The sequence below is a fragment of the Gekko japonicus genome, unplaced genomic scaffold, assembly GCF_001447785.1.
Source record: "Gekko japonicus isolate JY-2015 unplaced genomic scaffold, Gekko_japonicus_V1.1 scaffold100, whole genome shotgun sequence".
NCBI classification, from domain to species: Eukaryota; Metazoa; Chordata; class Lepidosauria; order Squamata; family Gekkonidae; genus Gekko; species Gekko japonicus.
In genome coordinates this window covers 1179135-1201901 of record NW_015167060.1, presented here as the reverse complement: position 1 = coordinate 1201901, position 22767 = coordinate 1179135, and the positions used below count along the sequence as shown (strand labels likewise).

Genomic DNA, 22767 nt, shown 5'->3' with positions numbered 1-22767 from the left:
CAGGGAGGCATGCTTCCCCTTCGCTTCCCCAGCCGCCCTGCCGGGAGCCACACAATATGTGTGAAAGAGCCGCATGTGGCTCCCGGGCCACAGTTTGGCAACCTCTGGTATAGCCCGATCTCGTCAAACTCAGAAATTATGCAGGGTTGGAACTTGGATGGTAGACCACCAAGGAAGGCTCCACAGAGGAAGGCAATGGCAAACCACCTCTGCTTCTCACTTGTCTTGAAAATCCCTTGCTGGGGTTGCCATCCGTCTGCTGTGACTTGATGACACTTTATTCACATGCATAAGCTTGGAGACTGTTGCACAGATGACAGTAAAAATGAAAATTAGCAAGTAAGTATAAGAACCAGGTTAACTAACTAATTAGGCAGTGGCATTGCTGAGAAGGAATTCGATATTACAAGAGGTAGCAAAGTGGAATTTAGTGTCAACACACGGCAATGCCAGAACTTACTAAGTTAAAAAAATAAAGCTGGACAAGATAGATCAGGGATGCTTTAGATACAGGTTAAGCTGTCTCAGAACAGTGGGTTTAACGGGCTGACTTCTAATGTCCCTTATAGTTCTAAGATTTGGCTTCACGACTGCCTTCAGACATAATGACAACCCTGCCTAGGACATTCTTGGGCTTGCATGCTTCACTCCCCATAGTTTATTATTATGTCCAAATCATGGTTGGTTTCTTACATACAAATGAGGTTTGAACCATGGAGTGGAACACTGGTTTGGAGGCAAAATACATCATAGTGTGTGTTTCAGAGGTCACCAAGAGTCTTCCGTTCCCAAGCTGCTAATGAGGGAAGACGGGAGCCCATAGATTTCTAAGGCTCATTCTTATCATGACAAACCACAGTTTGTTATTATGTCTAAATGCAGCCAAAGAATCCTACCATCATACAGTATTGGACTAGACCTCTGAAGTCCGTTTCAACCATATGATTCTACATATTCACATATAGTATATTCTGGCAACACTATTCATACACATGTGCTTGGATGTATTGGAATTCAGAGAGCTGTATATCCACATCAATCTGTTAACATTGTGCAAGGTTTCTACCTGCCTTCATGGCTTGGGGACTGAATTCCTCCAGTCAGACTAAACTTTTAAGCAAAAAGCATACCAATGTGGGGCACAGTTGCTGTACAAGCAATCATTCCCCCAGTACACAATGCACTGATGCCATATGACTGCTTTAAACCACCAATTTATTTATTTTATTTGCTTTTGGCCTTCCATTTCATGGCAATGTTTACATTTTTTAGCCCCCTAGGTGCATAAGTTATATTTTCACAGACTAGGTCTAATTTTCTTATTTTCTGCCCACATTTTCTAATTGCCCCTGGAATCCTCTTCTACAACAATAAATGCTTGCTGTTTCCTACTATTTACCACCACCTGTGGATTTCATTAGCGTACAGATTCTGATCATTACCGTGCATGTTAAACACAAGCAACCCTGACACCAGTCCCATCCTCCCCACGCTAGTGCTCAGAACCAGTTTCATGGCTGTTTCCTGCTACCCTTTGTTTACAGTTTTTAGAAAATCTCATCTCAGGAGTGTACCTAGCCTACTAACTGCAAGGCACACTAGTATATGATTTTCCAAATCCCAAAATGCACTTTCCTTTGCTGCTCTTAAAACAACCAAAACGAGCAAGCATTTAGTATGGCAGAAGTTATTCCCCAACTGCTTTCCTGAGAGACAATATTTCTATTTCTTCCCCCGCCCCCCAATGCCTCCCAACTTGAATGCTCCCTGGGTAATACTGTTATCTATTGTCTATTCCTTGCCATATCCAGAGCCAAAGTACAGTTCTCCTCCTTCCTGGAGCATCAGTTCTGCTCCTCATATGGTTCGTACATCAAGCGTCACTTCAGGAACAGAATAGTGGTCTTGGCTCCTTTGCAGATGGGCCTGCCTGGTGCTCCAGGATCAGCTGTTTATTCTAGATCTGCTGGCAACACCTGTCCAGGGCCGGCCCCAGCTTATTTTGCACCCTATGCGGGGATCCCTTCTGGCGCCCCCCCCCCACTGGTGCGCCCACCAATTTTAAAAAACAAATGCATTTTAGGAAGAATGAAAAACACAAATAATCAAGAAACTCCCAGAGTATGGGGGCGGGTGCAGTTTGGTTCTCCTAAGGGCCAGCCCGCACTAGGCGATCGCCTAGTCTGCCTAGTGAGTGAGCCGGCCCTGCACCTGTCTTATACCCTCTTGTGGTATGGCCATGCTCTCGGAAGCCGCTTTGCCCAATTTGTTCCCGTCTTCCCACAATTCCTATAAATACTTTCGCAACCAGCCATTTCCAGCATTCTGAACCGCAGAAACTAAGTTTTGCTTCATTACTCTTTCTTAATGCTGTTGCTTCTTCCTGTCTTGCTGCTGTCTTATGATGCTCCCTTTTGCTCTCCTTTTTATTCCAGCAATTGCTTTTCCTTGCCTATCTTTCAGGGGTATGATAACCTTGGCTATACAACAAGACTGAGCGCTAGATCAGCATTTTTTAAGGGGATTAATTTCCCCAGTTCCTAAGTATTCCTACAAACTAGTCTTTGTTCAGTTACTAATGAAGTCTTCTTTTCCCAGTAATATGGCTTTGATACTCTTCCCAATGGCAAGCCAAATGTGCTACTGCTTCCTCCCCCCAGGATTTGCCAGTACTCCGATAATTCATTTTATATTTGCTGAGGCCTCATAGCCTCAGAGATTAATTCTGAGATTATATTGAAAATAAGCCTTCTCTTGTCCCAATAGGTTGCAGAGCCTGGAAAAGAGGGAAAGATAAGAGTTTCTGAGCATCTGTAGAAAAGAACAGCGTGGAGATACAGAACATTCTGACAAAGAATTTTGTTTGATAAAGAATTTATCATTCTTGCAACTGAAACACTGTATAACAATTGAGTGGAGCACATTTTGGGACAAAAGTAAATTTCAAATCCATATTCTATGCTAAGGAAACCAAAATTCTAGGCTTTTGATATGCTCTAGAAATCAAGCAAATCAACATAAAATCAGATTAATTTGAATAGTTTATGCCTACGGCAATGGATGAATGGTACTGAAGCAATGACCTGATGCCTCCTCCTCCTCCACAACTTCAATGACCAAGAGAAAATAGGAGGGAGACACTGGGGCAATGCTGGGAAGCAGATAGAGACAGGGCCTTATTTAAGTACAGACACTGTAGCTCTTCACTTTGCAGACATATGAGCTATGTGCACACGATCTAGCTGAGACTGAGAACTATAATCCTATTTCTCACTGCATTGGGTACACCACTAACACCCGTCTCTACCAACTTCTCCTCCAATTGCTTGCCTCAATATTATGAGCAGATCCAAATAGGGTGCAGGATTCTGGGTGACACAGGAGCTTCAGATGTGGAGACTTCCCTCTCAACTGTTCAGATGGTATTCAGCCTTTTGCATTTTCAACACCAGGTAAAAACATATTTATTTGCCCAAGCTTTTAGTCAGTATTTTGCCTTTCTCTTTTTTTTCTCTGTCTTTCTTTTTCTACTTAGTCTGGGGAACTCTGACAACTGATTTTATATTTTGAATGCTGTCCTCTGTGATTTGGTTTTATCTCTATTTGTGTGATGCATATCTACTGTGTTTCGAGTTCCTGGTTTTCTAGTTTTTAATAGTTTTTGCTGCTTTTGCAAATTTTGTTGATAATGTTGCAAATTTGCTCATTTTGTTGATAATGTATGTGTGTGTTTTATTACTGTTTTAACATGATCTGGGTTTTAATTTAATCCCAAGAGCCATCTGGTTGTGGAGCGCCATCTGGTTGGGGAGAACAATGCTTAAAACTAACAAGAGTGGCCCTGCTGACCACTGGAGAAATTGCTATCCCTCAGCTACCCCAATACACACTGCATAATTTATTTCCTATCCTTTCATGCAGAAGTTATAAACTTCTAACACCTTTCAAAGGTGAAAGTGCTGTAGGAAATATCTTAGATGAATCCCAAACACTCCGAGACTTCAGAGCATCCCATATATTTTTTTAATTCCCTTTGCACTACATTTGCAGTAGAAACAGAACCAAGATCAGTTGTGCAAACTCTTGCCCTTACAATGTTCAAAGTGGCTACCCTTGGTTTATGAAAGAGCACTGTAAAATTTGCTGTCATTGGAGAGCGGTGCTCCCTAGTGTTGGAGAGGGAAAGTGCACAATTCCTTGCTGCAGGGAGTGGGTGCAGTCTTGCTGGTGGCAGCCACTCTTTTTTTAACAAAAGGGTTGCATAAAAGCTTCTGTGCTTGTGAGATAACAGTAGAAGAGGAGTAGAAGAAGAGTAGAAGAGGTATGATATACCTTCATAAAGACAATTTTAAAGAATCACAAAGAAAACAAGTATTGGTGACAGGGTGTTGCTTTTCATAGTGCAGTCACAGGCACTATCCAACAAGCAACCCCATGACAACTACAAAAACCTGTCCCACAAAGCTGCCACAGTAGCCGGGTTCACCAGAGGGGAGGGAATAATATTTTCTCAGTGAGAAAGTTGTTCCTTCAGTGCCGGAAAAAATGAATTATTGGAAGAGCTAGCACTAGTAAAAAGAGAGTATTCGTTGCATAAAAAGTAGAAGTTCTGATAGACCCTCTATATGATTTGTTCTATTGGATAGTTACGTCCAGGGAGCTGCTGTAGTGAATCCAATTAATCCTCATGGCCTAAACACACACACACACACACAGTTTTCAGTGACTGAGATTTTAAAAACCATACTTATTTAATAAAACTAGAAAATGAAAAACACTATTTAATTAGGTCTCAGATCTGCTCATGGGAAGCTTTTGGTTCTAGTGGGAGCAAACCCCATAATCCAGAAGTACTCTGAATCTATGCTTGCAAGGATGGCCTTGATATACCTTCATTGAATGCAGAGAGGGAAAGAAATCAGCAAAGGCAGTGGGGCTGCTCTAATCTGACCCAACCTTTTAATAATGCTCATCCGCCTATGAGAATATCAACTACTCAAGGGACCATTCAACCAACTGCCTTTTTAATAAGATCGCTAGTCCAAAAATAATCTTAATCAATTAAATATCCCCAAACTGCAGCCAACACTGCCACAAGGTCATTCCTAATGCAAAACTTACAAGGAAAACTAATAGTTATGCTTGATTTGATTTCCATGCTGTACATCTCCACTCACAGTGAGAACTCTGGATAAAGTCTCCCTTTCTTTTCTCTGGGTTAAAGAGATATTTTAAAATATCACAGCCAGAAGTAATCTGGGTTTTTCCCCCTCCATGCACAGATCTACAGTTTAATTTATGCTTACAGGCACTTTTAGCGTAAGCTTTGCCCAGAGATCACACAAAGAGATTAGTTCTTAAACCCTCCACACATTTTAATGGAAGAAGAACTGCTTTTCTTCCTAGTATTTGAAACTTGGTAATTTGAAACAGGTGGCAGATATATGAATGAACTCTTGCAACTCAACCTTAGACAGCGCCTTGAAAATAAGCCCCACTGTAATCACTTTAAACAAGGTCTTCGCATCCAAGCCCATAGCTCAAATTTCTAAAATCTAGGTATGTACAATATTAATCCAGTATTGATATATGGGGCAGTATCTTGGCCAACAATAAAAATAAAACACACACATTGATGCTATCCGAAAACAAAATTATCACGAAAATCTTTAGTCATATCGAGGAAAATGAAACATGGAGATGACAGATAGAAGAAGGAATAAGAAGGCTCTATGACCAACCAAGCACAGTGGGGGAGAGTAAGGCAAATTTATTACAAACTTTGCAAGGCAAAGCTGGAGACACCTTTTGTTAATTGCACCTCTGCAGCAAGTTCCGCTCCATTGTCAAGACAAAACCTGAAGACCAGCTAGGAGTAAAATTGACATTAAGCTTCTCTGAATTTTGTCTTAAGAAAAATATACGTGACCTTGGTTGCCATGCTGGGAAACCGCCAACCCAATATATAGGAAATGTATAGGATTTACACAGGGGCATAGGGTTGACTTATTTCTCTTTATGCAATTGCACATATCCAAAATGTAATGTAAACATAGAAAACTGGAACGCAGAGGGTGTGACAAGATGGAAGAACAAAACAGGTATTTTGTAACAATCCAGGCTATCTTACATGGCATCAGACATCAGTAGCTTTTCCCTTTTACAGATACACCATAAAGAACCATCTGGAGACTATGGAACGGTTAACACCTGTCAAATTACTGCAGCCAATAATAAAATATTTGTGAGCACCTCAATAAAAGCAGAGTGCTGAGGGGTGCCTATATTGATGTGTCTAGAGAAACACACACATGTGTATGTATATACAAAGCTGTGGCAACCTGATGGTGGTGGTGGAAAGTCCCATCAAATTCCAGCTGACTTACCACAATCCCATAGTGGTTTAAATGAAAGAGACATTCAGAAGTGGTTTGCCACTGTCTGCCTCTGCGTAGGGACCCTGGACTTCCTTGGTGGTCTCCCATCCAAGTACTTACCAGAGCCATACCCTGCTTAGCTTCTGAGATCTGACGAGATCAGGCTAACCTAGGCCATCCAGGTCAGGACACAAAAACGTAACCCTGCTTTTTAAAAGTAGGGTTAAGGTTGCCATTATTTTTTAAGTAAGGGATGTCATATAACCTACCTTGACCATATTAAGACAGCGGATACATTTTTTCCTGCTTATGATGTTCTCATAAACAAATGAGAGAAGAATGGACTGCACATTACTACTTAATGATTCATGAGTTGTAAGACTGAGCACAGAGTGGCTTGCTGTTGGGACAGAATGAGAAAACACAGACTAAAGATAGATTTGAGCTCATGAATGAAGTATATCCAGTGTTTCAGGTGAAACAAAAGCAGAAGAGACTTTGGATAAGTGAAAATCACCTCTTGTTTCTTCTTTGCCCTTTTTGTTTGCTTCATGTTGTCAAAATGTTGAAATGAGAACAGAAAGCGCAACTAGGATGATAATTCCTTATTTCCTTTAGTTCCCCTGTCTCTTGACCAGCCTTCTTAGCACCCCCTGTCTGTCACCTTCCACAGTACACAGTTCCTTCTGAAGGGAGTATTGTGCAATATTTTCAGAGCCCTCTCTTTGCTTTCTTCAATTCCCTTTCTCTTCTGCCCTTTTCCTCAAGTTACTTATAGTTCTCTTCAGGTTTCTCTGACATACTCTGCAACCTTTCTTCAGCCTCCCTGACCCTTAACTTCCTGCCCCTCTCTTCACCCTCCCTGAATCTTAACTTCCTGCCCCTTATCTTCCTTACTCACCAGGCCTTTTTGTAGTCATCCATCTGTCCATGTTATGGTTTATTCCCAGCCAAGCTGATAACTTCCCCTTTCTTCCCATAAACTAAACTTCAAACTGCTAAACTCAGCCATTCAGTTTCAGGGGCTTCATCCACTCATTGTAGGTACTCATTCTTTTTTTTTTTCCCCCATCCCCCTAGGGGAAGGTTTTTATTGATTTTTTTTTTTTTTTGCAGACTACAAAACTACAACAGAAAATATGGGAAAGGGAACTACATCTAGGGAAAAAAGAAAAAAGACCCACAACTAACTAAAAACCCAAGAATAGGAGATCAGGGGGGCGGTGGCGCAGGCAGTAAAACGCCTGCTTTAGTAACATCACTCGGGCAGTCACTATGGCTGTTCAAGTACCACCGCGGTCGAGGTGAGCTCTCGACCTTTATCCCAGCTCCCGCCCACCCAGCGGTTCGAAAAGCAATTAGTTGCAAGTAGATAAATGGGTACCCACCCTTAGTAGGGTGGGGGGCACCCTGCCTGACGTCGGATGGTCGGCGGCGACGGCGGCGAACGAGAACTCGGCTCGGCTCGGAGATCAAAGGTGGCGTGGCGAGATGGCGGCGGCGAAAACAGCAGCAGCAGCAGCAAGCTACAGCAGCAGCAAGCTACAGCGATCGCCATGGCGACATGGCGACCCCTGGTGGCCAGGAGAGAGGAAAACATCCAGACGGCTGCTGAGACGGGGCACGTTGATAACGTCAGACGCTGGCGCAGTGGAGCCAGAAGGACGTGGCTGGGACCAGCAGAAGACGCGAGTCGTGCACCCCATAGGAAGAACTATCCGGAACGAACAGAATGCCAAAGCCAAGTGAAGCGCCGAGTGCCGAAGCTGAGAAACATCCCAACCACCACCACAAGGGTGCTGATAGGTAACCCCTACCCCATATAACTCTGTGGCCCTAGTTAGGGAAACTCGTGTGATTAGCACCAATTGTAAGCCGCTCTGAGACCCTCTGTGAAAAAGAGGATTCGAGCGGGATATAAAGTTGAAGGTTAAATAAATGAAGACCCCCGAGCCCAACTCGCCATCAGATTTGCTTTCTTCTTCCTCCCCTTTGCCCTCTTCTGGTTCCCCAAGCTGCGTCCGCAGAAATTCACGTGCTTTAAAAACAGATTCAATCTTTTCTTTTTTATCGTTGAGTTTAAAATGACGCCTTCTGGGGTTAACCACCTGTAACTGGTGCCATTTGTTTGTAAGAAAAGGATTAATTCTTTATAGTTCTTTCTCTTCTGTCTTATGTCAAATGGAATGTCTTTTAAAATCCTAATATTATTTCCCACAATTTTCAAGGGTGTTCCCGAAGTTGCTTTCAAATTCGCATCTCTCACATGTCTCTTCGAGAATCTGACCACTATTTCCCCAGGCAGATTATTTTTATTTATTTATTTATTTATTAATCAGATTTATACCCCGCACTCCCCCGTAGGGCTCAGGGCGGCTTACAAGGCAAGAAATCTTACAACAATAAAACATACTATTCCTATATTTAAAAGACATGCTATACAATTTAAAACCAATCCCAATACAATTAAAGTGCTCGATGATCTTCAGTTCTTGATGTACGATGAATAGGACCTGTAGACCACATCCATCTCGCTGCAAAGGTATTCCGCTGTTGAATCTGTCATTGGGGTTATTGCTTCACTCAACAGTTGCTTCAGATTCTTTCCTTTAATTTCCGGGACTCCTTGAAACTGTAGGACCGAGTTTGCTTTATCCATTTGTAGCTGTAAAAGCTTTGACTCTTCCATAGCTTGCTTCATTTCCAGCTTTTGCACCTTTTTCTTAACTTTTTTAGTTATGACATCCATTTCCTTCACCTTCTCTCCCATTTGCTCTGTTGCTTTTAAGGATTGAGTCAGTTGCATCTGCTGCACTGCCACACTCTGCCCAATTGTTGATGGTTGTTGCTTAATGCCAGTGATCTCATCCAGCAAGGGGCGCAGGGAGTCAGCCAAGAGTTTTGAGAGCTCAGTGACCTCATCCATTCGAGGACTACCCCCTAGTTTCGGTTTCAACAGCTTCTCTTTCTCTGGTTTCTTCCCCGCCATCTTTTTGGATTTGTTTACTTTTCAAAAAAGTTGCTAAAGTCTCTGATATTCGCCCAAACGCTTTTCTGCACTCAGGTAAGTCTCTTAAAACAGTTTTAGTCGCTTATTTTTCCACTCTCCCCTCTTTCCTTCCATGTTCCGTCTATGCGTTTGGGAGGGACCCCTTTCCTGTTCGCTTTCCCGTCGCTCTTTGGGGGGAGGAGCTTTTTTATATATTTTCATGCTCGCTTCAACCCGACTCACGGTTAGTTGTTGGCCATTTGGACTCGCTCATCGTCATTTATTTCGCCCGATCTCCAACGCTTGTCCCGGTCAGCAGCACTCGTACCATGCGGTCACTCAGCGGCAGGACCTTCGGGGCAGAGGGGCACCTCAATTCTCTGGCTTTCGGCCATCGAAGAGGTCACCCCTAAAAAGCCCCCTGGCTTGGAGCCTTTTACCAAGGCTCTGGGGGGGTTGTGATCCGTTCGACCCCCTCCCACACGCTGGTGTGCAGTTTACATCCTTGGGACGTCTGCGAGATGTGTCTGCCTGCGTGTCGCCATAAACCAGAAGCTCCTAGGTACTCATTCTTAAAATGAAGTGTTCTTAATATAAAGAGAAATTCAACAACAGAAGTCAAAACTTCCCTGCAATCAACATAATTATATGTGCAAAGGGAGAAAAATCAATGCCCCATTAACAAAATACGAGATAATAGGTAGGAAATTGCTCTGCTGGGAGGGAGGAACCTATGTGGGTCTAGGAAACCATAGCCTAAATAAACACACTTTGAACTAATACCTGCCGAACTTTAAGACAGGAGAACTGCAATTCTAAGAACACTTTCCTGTGAGTAAGCACCATTGAACAGAATGGGACTTCAAAGCAGAGCAGCTTAAGAACATAAGAACATAAGAGACGCCAATGCTGGATCAAGCCAAAGGCCCATCCAGTCCAACACTCTGTATCATACAGTGGCCAGAAATACCAGTGCCATCAGAAGGTCCACCAGTGGGGCCAGGACATTAGAAGCCCTCCCACTGTTGACCCCCCTCCCCAAGCACCAAGATGACAGGGCATCACTTGCCCCAGAGTCCCTATCTATACCTTGTGGCTAATAGCCACTGATGGACCTCTGCTCCATATGCTTATCTAATTCCCTTTTGAAGCCGTCCATGCTTGTAGCCGCCACCACTTCCTGTGGCAGTGAATTCCATGTGTTAATCACTCTTTGGGTGAAGAAGTACTTCCTTTTATCCGTTCTAACCCGACCGCTCAGCAATTTTATGGAGTGCCCACGAGTTCTTGTATTGTAAGAAAGGGAGAAAAGTACCTCTTTCTCTACCTGCTCTAAACCATGCATAACCTTATAAACCTCAATCATGTCACCCCTCAGTCGTCGTTTCTCCAAGCTAAAGAGCCCTAAGCGCTTTAACCTTTCCTCATAGGGAAAGTGTTCCAACCCTTTTATCATCCGAGTTGCCCTTTTCTGCACTTTTTCCAAAGCTATAATATCCTTTTTAAGTTGTGGTGACCAGAACTGCACACAGTATTCCAAATGAGGTCTCACCATTGATTTATATAGGGGCATTATTATATTGGCTGATCTGTTTTCAATACCCTTCCTAATAATCCCCAGCATAGCATTGGCCTTCTTTATTGCAGTCACACACTGTCTCAACATTTTCAGTGAGTTATCCACTACAACTCCAAGATCTCTCTCTTGATCAGTCTCTGCCAGTTCAGACCCCATCAACGTGTATTTATATTTAGGATTTTTGGCTCCAATGTGCATCACCTTGCACTTGGCCACATTGAACCCCATTTGCCATGTTGACGCCCACTCGCCCATCCTTGACAGATCCCCTTGGAGTGCCTCACAATCCTCACTGGTTTTCACCACCCTGAACAACTTCGTATCATCCGCAAATTTAGCCACTTCACTGCTTACTCCCATCTCCAAATCATTAATGAACAAGTTAAAAAGCAGTGGACCAAGTACTGATCCCTGCGGTACCCCACTGCTTACCACCCTCCACTGAGAAAATTGCCCACCTACACTCACTCTCTGTTTTCTATGAACTAGCCAGTTTTTGATCCATAAAAGAACTTGTCCTTCTATCCCATGATTTTTGAGCTTACTTAGGAGCCTTTGATGAGGAACTTTATCAAAAGCTTTCTGGAAGTCAAGGTAAATAATATCTATTGGATCCCCCTTGTCCACATGTTTGTTCACCCCCTCAAAGAACACTAACAGGTTAGTGAGACAAGATCTTCCCTTACAGAAACCGTGCTGAGTCTGCCTCAATAGGTTTTGTTCATCTATGTGCCTACTAATTCTTTCCTTAATAATGGTTTCCACCAATTTACCCGGTATCGACGTCAGACTGACTGGCCTGTAATTTCCCGGATCTCCTCTGGAACCCTTTTTAAAGATGGGAGTGACATTAGCTACCTTCCAATCCTCAGGAATGGAGGCAGATTTTAAGGAAAGATTACATATCTTTGTCAGGAGATCTACAAGTTCACATTTGAGTTCTTTCAGAACTCTCGGATGTATGCCATCTGGGCCTGGTGATTTTTCAGGGGTGGGGCACATGACGAAGCCCCGCCCCCTGCTTCCGGCCGCCCCGCTTCCGGCCCTCATTCAGCCAGGAGGAGGCAGGAGAAGAGGGAGGGTAAGTTGCTTCCTCCCTGCCTCTCCCCACCCCTGCCTGCCTGGGGCCAGGGAGGGCCTTCGCGGGGCTTACTTGCACTCCTACTGGCCTTGCAGGTCCACCGCCGGGCCCCTCATGGGGCTCGGCAGTGGAGCTGCAAGGCCAGCAGCGGCGGCCGGGACCATTGGGGGCGGGGTGTGTGGCCTTATGACACACTTCCGGTGATGTCAGGGGGTGTGGCCTTATGACACTCTTCCGGTGATGTCAGGGAGTGTGGCATATGCTAATGAGTTATGCTAATGAGTTCCCCTAGCTCTTTTTCTACGAAACGACCCCTGTTCAGAACTCTCGGATGTATGCCATCTGGGCTTGGTGATTTCTCAGTTTTTAAGCTGTCTGTCAGTTTTAGGACCTCCTCTCTCGTCACCTCAATCTGATTTAGGATGGCTCATGAAATCATTGACTCACATTATTCCACACTAGTCCGGCTGTAGCAACTAATATATAAAAAGGACAGAAATCAAGAGAAGAGAAATAAGATTAAAGACTGACAGTTGAATGGGAAAATAACAAGACCTTTCTAATACATTTAAAACTTTTCTGAAGCTGCTGAAGCAGAAAGGCTACAGAAGATAGGACAAATCACAGTGGACTTCCAGGGGGAAAGGGGGAAAGATTGAGATCATCATCAAAAATGTCTGAAAGTGAGAAAAGTTACTAATAGAGATTTTGGAGTAAACCAGCCTGTGGGGTTTTTTTTTAATACAAAGACATATCAAGTTTTCATATGAAAGGACAGGCATTACCTAGAACAGAGATGGGCAACTATAGCCACTTTCCATGCCCACCATCGGGGGAGTGGTAGCATACCATGAGATGGTGGCTCCTCCCACAGTAATGAAGTGACAGACAGCCTGCTTGTCGCTGTCAGCGTCTGTGTTTTCAAAAACTGCATCTCAGGGAAAGAGCACAGCAAATTGCTTTAAATTATCCAACCCCAAACTCAGATAACATATTAAGATTCCTTTTAATGCTAAAATTATACGATTCTGGGAAAGCTTTTTTATTTCTGTGTCATAAAAATATGTTTTCCCTTGGACAGAACCAAGGCCCTCAGGCTGCCTGTCCTCTTTAACAGAATGCATTAAGCCAAACATGGTAAGCAAATATACCTCCAGGCTCTCTCCTAATCCCTTCAGCAGGTAAACTCCAAGTGTCTGCAAGGAGACTTAAAAAAGGGGTCAGATGTGCACTGGTTGAATAACCAACCAGCTGCGAGACACACTTATTGAATTCCAGGTTACAGGACCCATATTGGCTGTGTAATAAAGTACAGCTGAAAATCTATATACAGAAATCCCCCTCCCCAAAAGGTCCTTGAACTTTTCAGGAATGCTTCCCCTACTTCCAATTTAGTATTACTTCTCTACACAGAGGGCCAACTGAAACGTGCAGAAATTGACCCTGACCTGGATAGCCCAGGCAAGCCCAATCCCATCAGATCTCGGAAGCTAAGCAGGGCCGTTGTAAGTATTTGGATGGGAAACCTCCAGACAATACCAGGGCTGGGAGCCAGAGGCAGGCTATCAAGCCACTTTTCTGAACATCCTCCATGCCCCAGTAAGAGTTGCCACACACACACACACACACAATTTTTTTAAAAGAAAGCAACGTGCAAAAATCGCACATGGTACAGTCCTTTCCTGACTGTGTCAATTTAGATGGCTGGTAAAGGAATATCATGTCACTGCACATGGAGAGCTGGCAGATTAGCAAGAAGTCAGGGTGAAGGACCAGTCTGGACAAGTCCACCCTGGGGCTGATAGATCCCTGACAGGCCTCAGTAAATTTCAAGCCAGACTGGCACTTCTGCTGAAGCTCTGACTGACCCTATGGAATAAGGAGCAGACTGTGGCATGCAGCATGAGCATCCCTAAATGATCCCAACGTGATCAGTCTCTCTTCCTGCAGAACTTGGAAAGCCCCTTGGTTTATGGAGCAGATCAGAGCTATGAAATGGCTGGGCAGACAAAGCGAAGCAGAGGAAAACTCAGAACAAATCCAACTGATTATCAGTAAGAGCACACTGTTGCACCTACTCTGATTGAGTAGGGGGGAAATCACACACTGGTGGTTTTGTCCTACTTGGCTCATCATTTCCAGAAGTCAGTGCTGGGCAGGGCATTTCACTCCATGGCTTTCATGCTATGGAGTACCTTTGTGGTTTACTCTGTTCTCCATGATGTTTAACATCTACATGGAAGTTCTTAGGAAGATTGTCCTAGGATCTGGAGTGAGGTGCCATCAATATGCTGATGCTAACAAACTCTATTTCTCTAAGAGCCGATTCAGATGGGCCTGTGGAACTCCAGGTTATGGGATGAGGTTATGGAACAAGGGCCGATTACCTGAAATTCAGTGCAGATGAGACTGAGATTCTGCTTGTCAAGGATAAACCCTATCAGAGAGATATGGGGCTACAACCCCCCTCCCTTATTTATTTAAATAAACAAAATATTTCACCATCATAGTATTTAATATTTTAATGGCCTGTTTTATAGTCTTTGCCGATTCTTGGTCATGTTTGATTTTCTGCTCCAGAGCAGGTTTTATTATTTATTTCCATAATGAATACCTTGCCTTTCTGCCTTCACAAGGGTCATCAAGGTGGTTAACAATTTAAAACATACATGTAACATCACATTTTAAAAACCACTAAATCAACCCCCCCCCCCAACACACACACACACAGCATAAGTGGCTTTTGCACTGGAGGGCTCCTCAGTCTGTAGCAATTTTCTCCAGTCTTTATCTGCTGGCAGAAGATGCCAACTGAACGGGACAGGTGAATCTCCCTGGGGGGGAGAGTTCCAGAGCTTTGGTGCCATGACCGAGAAGACCCTCTCCCAGTGTGCCATCTGCCTAACCTCAGAAGGTGGGGGCACCCAAAGCGGGACTTCCAGAGATGACTACAGTCATTGGGCAGGTTCATAAGGGAGTCCTTCAGGTATGCTGGTCCCAAACCATATAGGGCTTTGAATGTCAAGACCAGCAACCCTGAATTATGCCCAGAAACAAATTGGGAGTCAGTGTTTTGTTTATTTTGTTTTGTTGGTTGGTCATTTTATAATTTTTTGCTGTTGGTCTGGGTTGTTTTATGCCCTCATTGTTAATTAGCTATTTTAATAACTGATTGTTTTATGGTTTTATTTTGACTTGACACTATTGTAAGCCGTCTCAGGCAGTTGTGTCTGGAGAGGCAGTGAAAAGATACACTAAATAAATAGGCTAAAACTCTTTTCTGAGTTGCTAACTGTCCATACAGAGCTGCGGTGGCTCAAGTGGTTAAGATGCTGAACTGCAGGCTGTGGAAGGTCAGAAGTTCAGCAGTTCGAGACCCAAGTGGCCGCATGACGGAGTGAGCTCCCGTCTCTGGTTCCAGCTCCTGCCAACCTAGCAGTTCGAAAGCAAGAAATTGCAAGTAGATAAATAGGTACCACTTCAGTGGGAAGGTAACAGCGTTCCGTGCGCCTTGGTGTTTAGTCATGCCGGCCACATGACCACGGAAACATCTTCGGTCAGCGCTGGCTCTTTGGCTTTGAAACGGAGATGAGCACCACAACCCTAGAGTCGGATTCGACTGGCTTTCGAGCAAGGGAAACCTTTACCTTTACCTTTTAACTGTCCATACGTGGAAAATTTCCTGTCTTTTTTCAAATGGCAGAGCTTTCAAACATATGGCAAGGGGAGATCATACCAGTCTGTTCTGCTGGCACTGGTGCATTTCACCAAATGCAAGATGTGTTCTGCCAGCCAAACAGCCTCTTTTATTGATGAAAGCCTCTTCAGACCAGAGGAAACCACCACTAAAATAGGTTAGTAGTCTCCAACCTACTATCCCTACATGCTGCCTTCAGCAGTATAGTCCACAAAGGACCATACTACATCCCATTTCTGAACATTCCATTCAGCCCTGAAAGCGCAGGAAGGTGCCATGCACATGTACCTTCTAAACTCCATGAAAAGGGCTTGGATCCAGCAAACTATGGCCACATAGATCACACATCTTTCCCTTCTTTCCCTTCCCCCTCCAGGGGTCCATTCCAACGAGTGTTCCCTCTAAGCTGAGTTAGTGTGAGTTTGCTCACAATTTTTTGTCTTAGCTCAGGAAGGATGACTGCAGAGCAGACTAATTTACACAGTAGCCAAATCGCTTGCGCACAACTTTAATGCCAGTAGTTCACAAAGCAGAATTTTTGCTCACAAGACTCCACAGCTTAGAGGGAGCATTGATTCCAACCCCCGGAAAGTTGATTCCCAAGTTTTCAGGATCCATGTGGGCCACTGACTACACAGGTCAGGGGACTGTATTGAAGGGGGTGGGTTGGAGAGGATCCTTGAGAACATAAGAACATAAGAGACGCCAATGTTGGATCAGGCCAAAGGCCCATCCAGCCCAACACTCTGTATCACACAGTGGCCAGAAATACCAGGTGCCATCAGGAGGTCCACCAGTGGGGCCAGGACATTAGAAGCCCTCCCACTGTTGACCCCCCCCAAGCACCAAGAAGACAGAGCATCACTTGCCTCAGAGTCCCTATCTATACCTTGGGGCTAATAACCACTGACGGACTAATAGCCACTTGAGGAGAAGGGAGCAACAGAAAGATCCGCATTTGTCTTTGTCTTTCACAGATGAATTGCTTGATCTAATACAATGTCCTTTGGCAGACATGCCTGTTGTGAGGCTTTATAACAATGCCAAAAAATGTACAGAATATAAAAATTACTTTAGTTGACATACAAAATCTGCACTAATTGCATATGGAAAGCTAGCTGAGACATGAAGTAGCTTAGTGTTATGAAGCTAAAACTTATACTGATTTTTATAGAGACTAATTCCTCATTTTCAGCAAAGCATGTTTCAAGAAGTTGTGTGGATGAAATCTCCTGAATCTATTATGGAGACTGTCAGTCTTGGCCACTGTTCCAATCCAAAAAGAAAGGTATGCATACATAAAATCCCAGGTTCATCATCTGGCATCTCTGATTAAGGTATGACCTTCTGGCTCAGCTAGTATAACTTGTAAATACGTCTGCTGGAGAACTCAGAGAGCTACTGCCAGTTATAATAATGGGTTAGATGGACAAACAGTTTTCTATATTTTCTTTGCTATACATAGAAAATTGTACAGACTCAACTCACTGTATCACCTTACTGAAAATTTTGGAAGAAAGCAGATTCAATCACACTTCCTACCGTGCGTTTGCCCTTTTCTTGTTTCCTCAATTATACTTTGCCAATTGCACAGTTTCAGTCACAGTTTTGAAAAAATGCACCATTTGGTAAATCTTTCTAGAAACTGTGTTAAACAGATTAAAAGACAGAACCTAAGAAAAAAGGAAACCAGAAGCCATTCTGGGCTTCAGGGCTTGTTATTTCTGATAACTATACGGATACAGGATCAAAGGCTAATATATGTTGACTAAATGCAACTTTCCCTGGCTCAGAAAGCAGTTCAGGTAACAGATACTGAGAAAGACTTTTCCCTGCCTGAGACCCTGGGAAGGTGTTCCTGGTTGCAGCAGACATCATCGAACTAGATCAACCATTAATCTGAATGGGTATACGGCCATTTCATATGTTCAACCCTACAAGCACTGCAAAACCAACACCACACAAAAGAGAAGACAGCCCACAGCACAAATACCACGTTCACCAGACACACTACCGCAACTCTTCTTCTATCTTCCTTCAACTGCAATCAACTACAAGTGGCTTCACTGCCACTTCCTGATCATCTCTTCTAAGGTTATATTATAAAAGTTATATTAAAAAATATCCTGCTCCAGTTCTAATGGCCAGCATGACACAGTGGACAGAAAGCTGAGCTTCAACATGGGAAAGCCGGGTTTAAATCTCTGTTCAGCTGTATATTTGCCGGGTCTCCTTTAGTACACCAGTATCTCTGAGGACTTAACTGCAGGATACACTGTTCCCATATCCATCCCAGAGTGTGCCCTATGTCAAACAGATGTGCGTTGGGAGTTCCTGAAGACATTTAAGATTCTCGGTTATGTGGAGGTGATTCCAACAGAGAGAGGGGGCTTTCGCTTTCCCTGTGTTGTTTTTCTGTTTTGAAACAGCCCGGGAAGCCACTATTTGCCCCACTAGGGAAGCTTCTGGTATGGGCAAATAGTGGTATGTAAGGTTTTTCAGCAGTACAAATACCAGCTTCCTGGGGCTATTCCAGGTCAGGAAAATAGCACAAGGAAGGCTTAAAAACCCCTCTCCACCTGTGCACTGCAATCCTGATCCAAACTGGTGCCCAAACACCTGAGAATTTAAGTTTCCCAGCATGTCTGCGTGATAGAAATTTAAATTCTAGTACCATCAACCACTGAGGTATCTGGTTTTTACTAGAGCTGTATGGTACATATGAGCCATGTTATTTTATATTGTGTTTTAATGTGGTTTTAATTGTATTGTATTTTATACTGTTGGAACCCACTCTGAGCCCATTAAGGGGAGGGCGAGATATAAATCCAAATAAATAAATAAATAGAACCTGGCTGGGGTGGACCTAAAAATAGTGTATTGTGTAAACAGGCTCAGCCTAACCCTCCTTGTTAGGAAGTTACAATAGCATTCCAAGTTCCTCAAAAGAGGAAAAGATACAAATGTAACAAATAAGTAAGTTAAGAAATCAAACCCAGCTTACTGTACAGATCACACACCTTAAAAAAAAAAGAAAGAAAAGAATGGCATCAGTACTTTACAGCTAATAGCAGAGGTCACACGGCCAGGAAAATGCAGGGGGGAAGCATGGCTGTTTGCCCCGGGGCAAAATACCACGCTGCTGCGGGATCAGACGTCCCGGCGAGGTCCCGTGGTTAGGGTGGAGGTGCTGATCACATGAGTATCTGCACCTCCACCGAGAGCATCCGGCCGATGGGAAGGGGACGGAACAAGCCGCCGCCTCTGGGAGGGCCATGCACAGCCCACTCCGGCCAGGGTCCGTGGGCCGCTCACAAGGAGGGGGAAGGGGGGAGTAACCCACCAGATCCCCCCTCCCCACCAGCAGCCCTCCCCGGGACACGTGGCCCGCTCTCCACCTGGCCGCTGCTGCTCACCCCCATCGCAGCCCCCTGTGGCCCTCCCTCGACCCCAATGCTGCCGCGCGTCTTTGTGCGCATGCGCTGTTAGGCGCTTCTGGAGGCATGGAGGGGAACAACCCTGTGGGCGCCGGTTATGACGGGAGTCCGGCAGGGCTGCTCTTGCCGCGCGGTTCCCAGAAACTAGTACCTCGGAGGTATTAGTTTTTTACTGCGAGTCTTCGAAGGGTAGTCACGGGTCAGCCACGGGAGCTCTACGCTCCCCAGATGTTGCGGTGAGATCGTGCCCGGAAAGTCCGCCTATCTTCCGTCTATGCAGCGGGGCTAATGCTCCGTGTGACCGCAGCCAGAGAAAGTCTGAAGACAGTTGCACCTGCATAGAACAAGCTGAGCCTGTAAGTGGTGCTTAGATTGACCACTGGGCAGAAATGTTTCACCAGATTATCTTTAGCAGATCCTGTAACAAAGTCCTGAGCAAAAAAAAAAAAAAAAAAGTTTGCAAACTAGCACGGCTAGTTTGACAATAAAGCTTGACTGAGAAATTCCAGGGAGACCCTGTCTGCCAGAGAGCATCAAATGTGAGATGTTGGATACTTTCCAGCTGCAACTGCTACAAAACATCCTGGCACAGGAGAAGTATCGGAGCCTTGTTCTAAAGATATCTGTCAGGAGGCTGCCAAGGAAAAAGTCCACTGCACCTCTGGTTCCCAAACCGGCCATTACACATCTCTGAATCATAAGGAACCACAGTTCAAACAGCTGCCAGATGAATTGAGAATCTACTTGACTCTCAAATGGTCATTTCCTCTAATGATGAGGCCTTGCTGGATCAAGACTGGGATTCAGGACTAGAATTTTGCACTGCATGCCTGGGAAGTCTGAGAAAATGTTTCAAAAGTTAGGCACATTTTTCACAATTCCCAAGAAACAGATTTTTTTGCAAGAGAGAAAATGAGAAGGCAGCATTACAGCCCCAGACCTAAAAACAGAGCAAACAGAATAAATCCACTAACTCAACTAGCTGTGAACTGTTTTCACTTACACAGAACCTAATTGGCTCTTTAATGGCCTCCCTGAGCGTATCCAATTTTGTAATATGAGCGATTATGCCACCAGAATTTATTGTTTATAGGCCTGAACATATAGCCTAGCCAAAGTACCTAACATTTTTATAGATGCATTTGAAGAGATATTTTGTTTCTCTGCTTTCAGACGCGTACACATTGAGACAAATAATAGTGGCCAATGATAGGTCCCAATCTCCCACATACAGTAGATGCTTGAAGCTGCTGGCGTCTTCTTTCCTTGTAGAATTCAATATACAGATCAACAATACAAATCTGAAGTTAACTTAGCGTACTCGCCAAACTGGGAGTTTAGTGCGGAGGGATAATTGCTGCTAGATGCTCTGGTTCTTTAAAGGAGCTTCCCAGCAGGGAAGATCTCCAATAAGTACGCAGACCTAACTTCCAGCATCAACTGCTACAAAGCCTTTTTCCCCCCGCTCTGTTTAACGTCTATAAGAGTTTTTAACCTTTTCACATAATTACCATCTCTTTATCAATACAGCCCTTCAGAGAAACAAAACACAAGATCTATAATCTGTAGGGAAGCTGAAATCGCTCAGCAATGTGTAAATACCTCCTAAAAAAGCACCAGGCAAAAACGTAAAAACTGCAAATGTACCACGGTAAATTAGTTCCTCTGTCAGTCATTCTGTGGGACTAAGTCCAGGTCATGGGGACTTGGGGCCATCTCCAGAATAAGGAATGAGATCGCTAACTCCCAAACTTGTGGTAAATAACGCAGCTATCGGCACTGATTTAACGGTTAAGGATCTTCATTATGGAGTCCTGTGGAATGCCCCACAGCTTGACATTCAGGTCCCAACAGTTTAACATAAATCTGTCACACCGGACACAACACAACTGCTCTCCAGACAGAGGCGATCAAAGCTTACCAGACTGTTCATCTTCTCAGGTTGTTAAGAGAACTACACTTTGCAAGAGAGTCAGTGATGAGGATTTTTTGTGCCGCTGCCATCACCAGGGCACAATATTTTGAAAAAACAGATACCACAATCAGTTGGCTTTGGAACAAACTGAGCAGCATCACCTACTCTTTACAGGCTTTCAGGGCAAATTCTCACAGCATGGGTGCACTTCTAGGAGTCACATGCCCATCGTAAAAGTGCTATGCTTAAAGAACTTCAGGTGGTCGTGGCAAGCCAGAAGCTCTTTTCACCACCTCCAGCCAATGAGTAAGCTCCAACCCATTATTTCAGAGGTGAACCATTCATCCCTTCTTAATTTCAAAGCATTGCTACTGTGAGGGACTGGTTGACTGCTGGGATAGTGCAGTCAATGCAGAACACATTATCCCCTCCCAACAGAAGCAGCTTGACATGGCGTTCTGAGATCTGGCTTTCAGCTTCTTTCTCGGCAAAGTACGATGTAATTTTGCAATTTGCAAAATCATACTCATTTGACCTATAAAGCCTCACAACAGGTGAGAACTAGTCCTGCCAAAATTACCTAAGACACTACTTCCTGCTCTTGGTCACCAGCACAGGCGTGAAGCCCAACTGAAAGACTCTTCTTGATGATGTGGCAGTTGGAACAGAAAGCAGAAGAGAGACATCTGCAGTAACAGCAACTCCTTTCCTCTGAAAGACCAGGCAAACTCTGAAAGTAATACAAGCCTTCTCAAAGTTAAGGCAGTATACAGCTTAATGTGCTTTATGCTAGGTCTCAAATAGGCTGCCCTGTGCCCTTGTGATATCGGAATAGAACGCAAAATAAATACAATTTATTTGGCAAACCTAAAATAAAAAGGCCAAAGAAAGAATGTTGGGAAATAAAGGGGTTTCTACCTGCCGGGATACTAGGTATCAGAGATCATTATTGGGACAGAAATTCAAGCAACCCTAAAAAAGAGTCAGCACAACAGATGTCAAGTAGATGCAGAGCCTATCATTGCACTACGGCAACTCTTTGCAACTGGATCGTCGCGCCCACACAGGAAGTTCCAAGCTGCAAAGGACTACTGTAGTGCACCAACAGTGCAACACCCAACACTACACGGAAGCAATCTTAGGGAAGAGATCACAGACTACAGTGTTGAAACCCCCCTACCTAATTTTGAAGAGATAGGTGGAACTGACTCTCCTGCAGAATTACCTTAGCACATAAATAGACTCTCCCAGGAAAGACTGTGTTCTTGACCACTCACCTCTCCATCACTGTCAGATATAACAATAAAAGCATCACCAAAGCTGCGCTTCAGCTGGGCACTCGACTCTCCCCTTGACTCCTCTTCTTCCTGATCTTGGGCCCGGGAATTGGGCCCCTCTGTACTTTTCTTCTTCTTCTTCGGCATCCTTTCCACTGCAACAAACAGAAGATTTTATTTTCATTTTTTCCCCCATTCTGGTTCAGTTTTTCCCATAATGATTGCAGTACGTGGTTATTTTAAGGCAAAATGCTCTGGCCATTCCATTCTCACAAAAAGCCCCATGAACTTCAGAGCAGTGTTAGGAGATATATTCATCAATCCAACTAAGAATCACTCCCGCCCATAGCAAACTTGATGGTGGCATCCTTAACAACAGACAAGACAGTGGCTTCTGCGTAGTCCCTCAGGAATG

The 22767-nt window shown here is 44.1% G+C and overlaps 1 protein-coding gene across 1 annotated transcript in view; it reads right to left on the bottom strand.

Annotated features, from left to right (window-relative positions):
- UIMC1 (ubiquitin interaction motif containing 1) overlaps nt 1–22767 on the bottom strand; it is a 92193-nt gene that overhangs the window by 58204 nt on the left and 11222 nt on the right. The window contains exon 2 of the mRNA XM_015412528.1: nt 22353–22507. Coding sequence (XP_015268014.1) covers nt 22353–22499 — 147 coding nt within the window. The 5' untranslated portion in view covers nt 22500–22507. The remainder of the gene's footprint in view (nt 1–22352; nt 22508–22767) is intronic.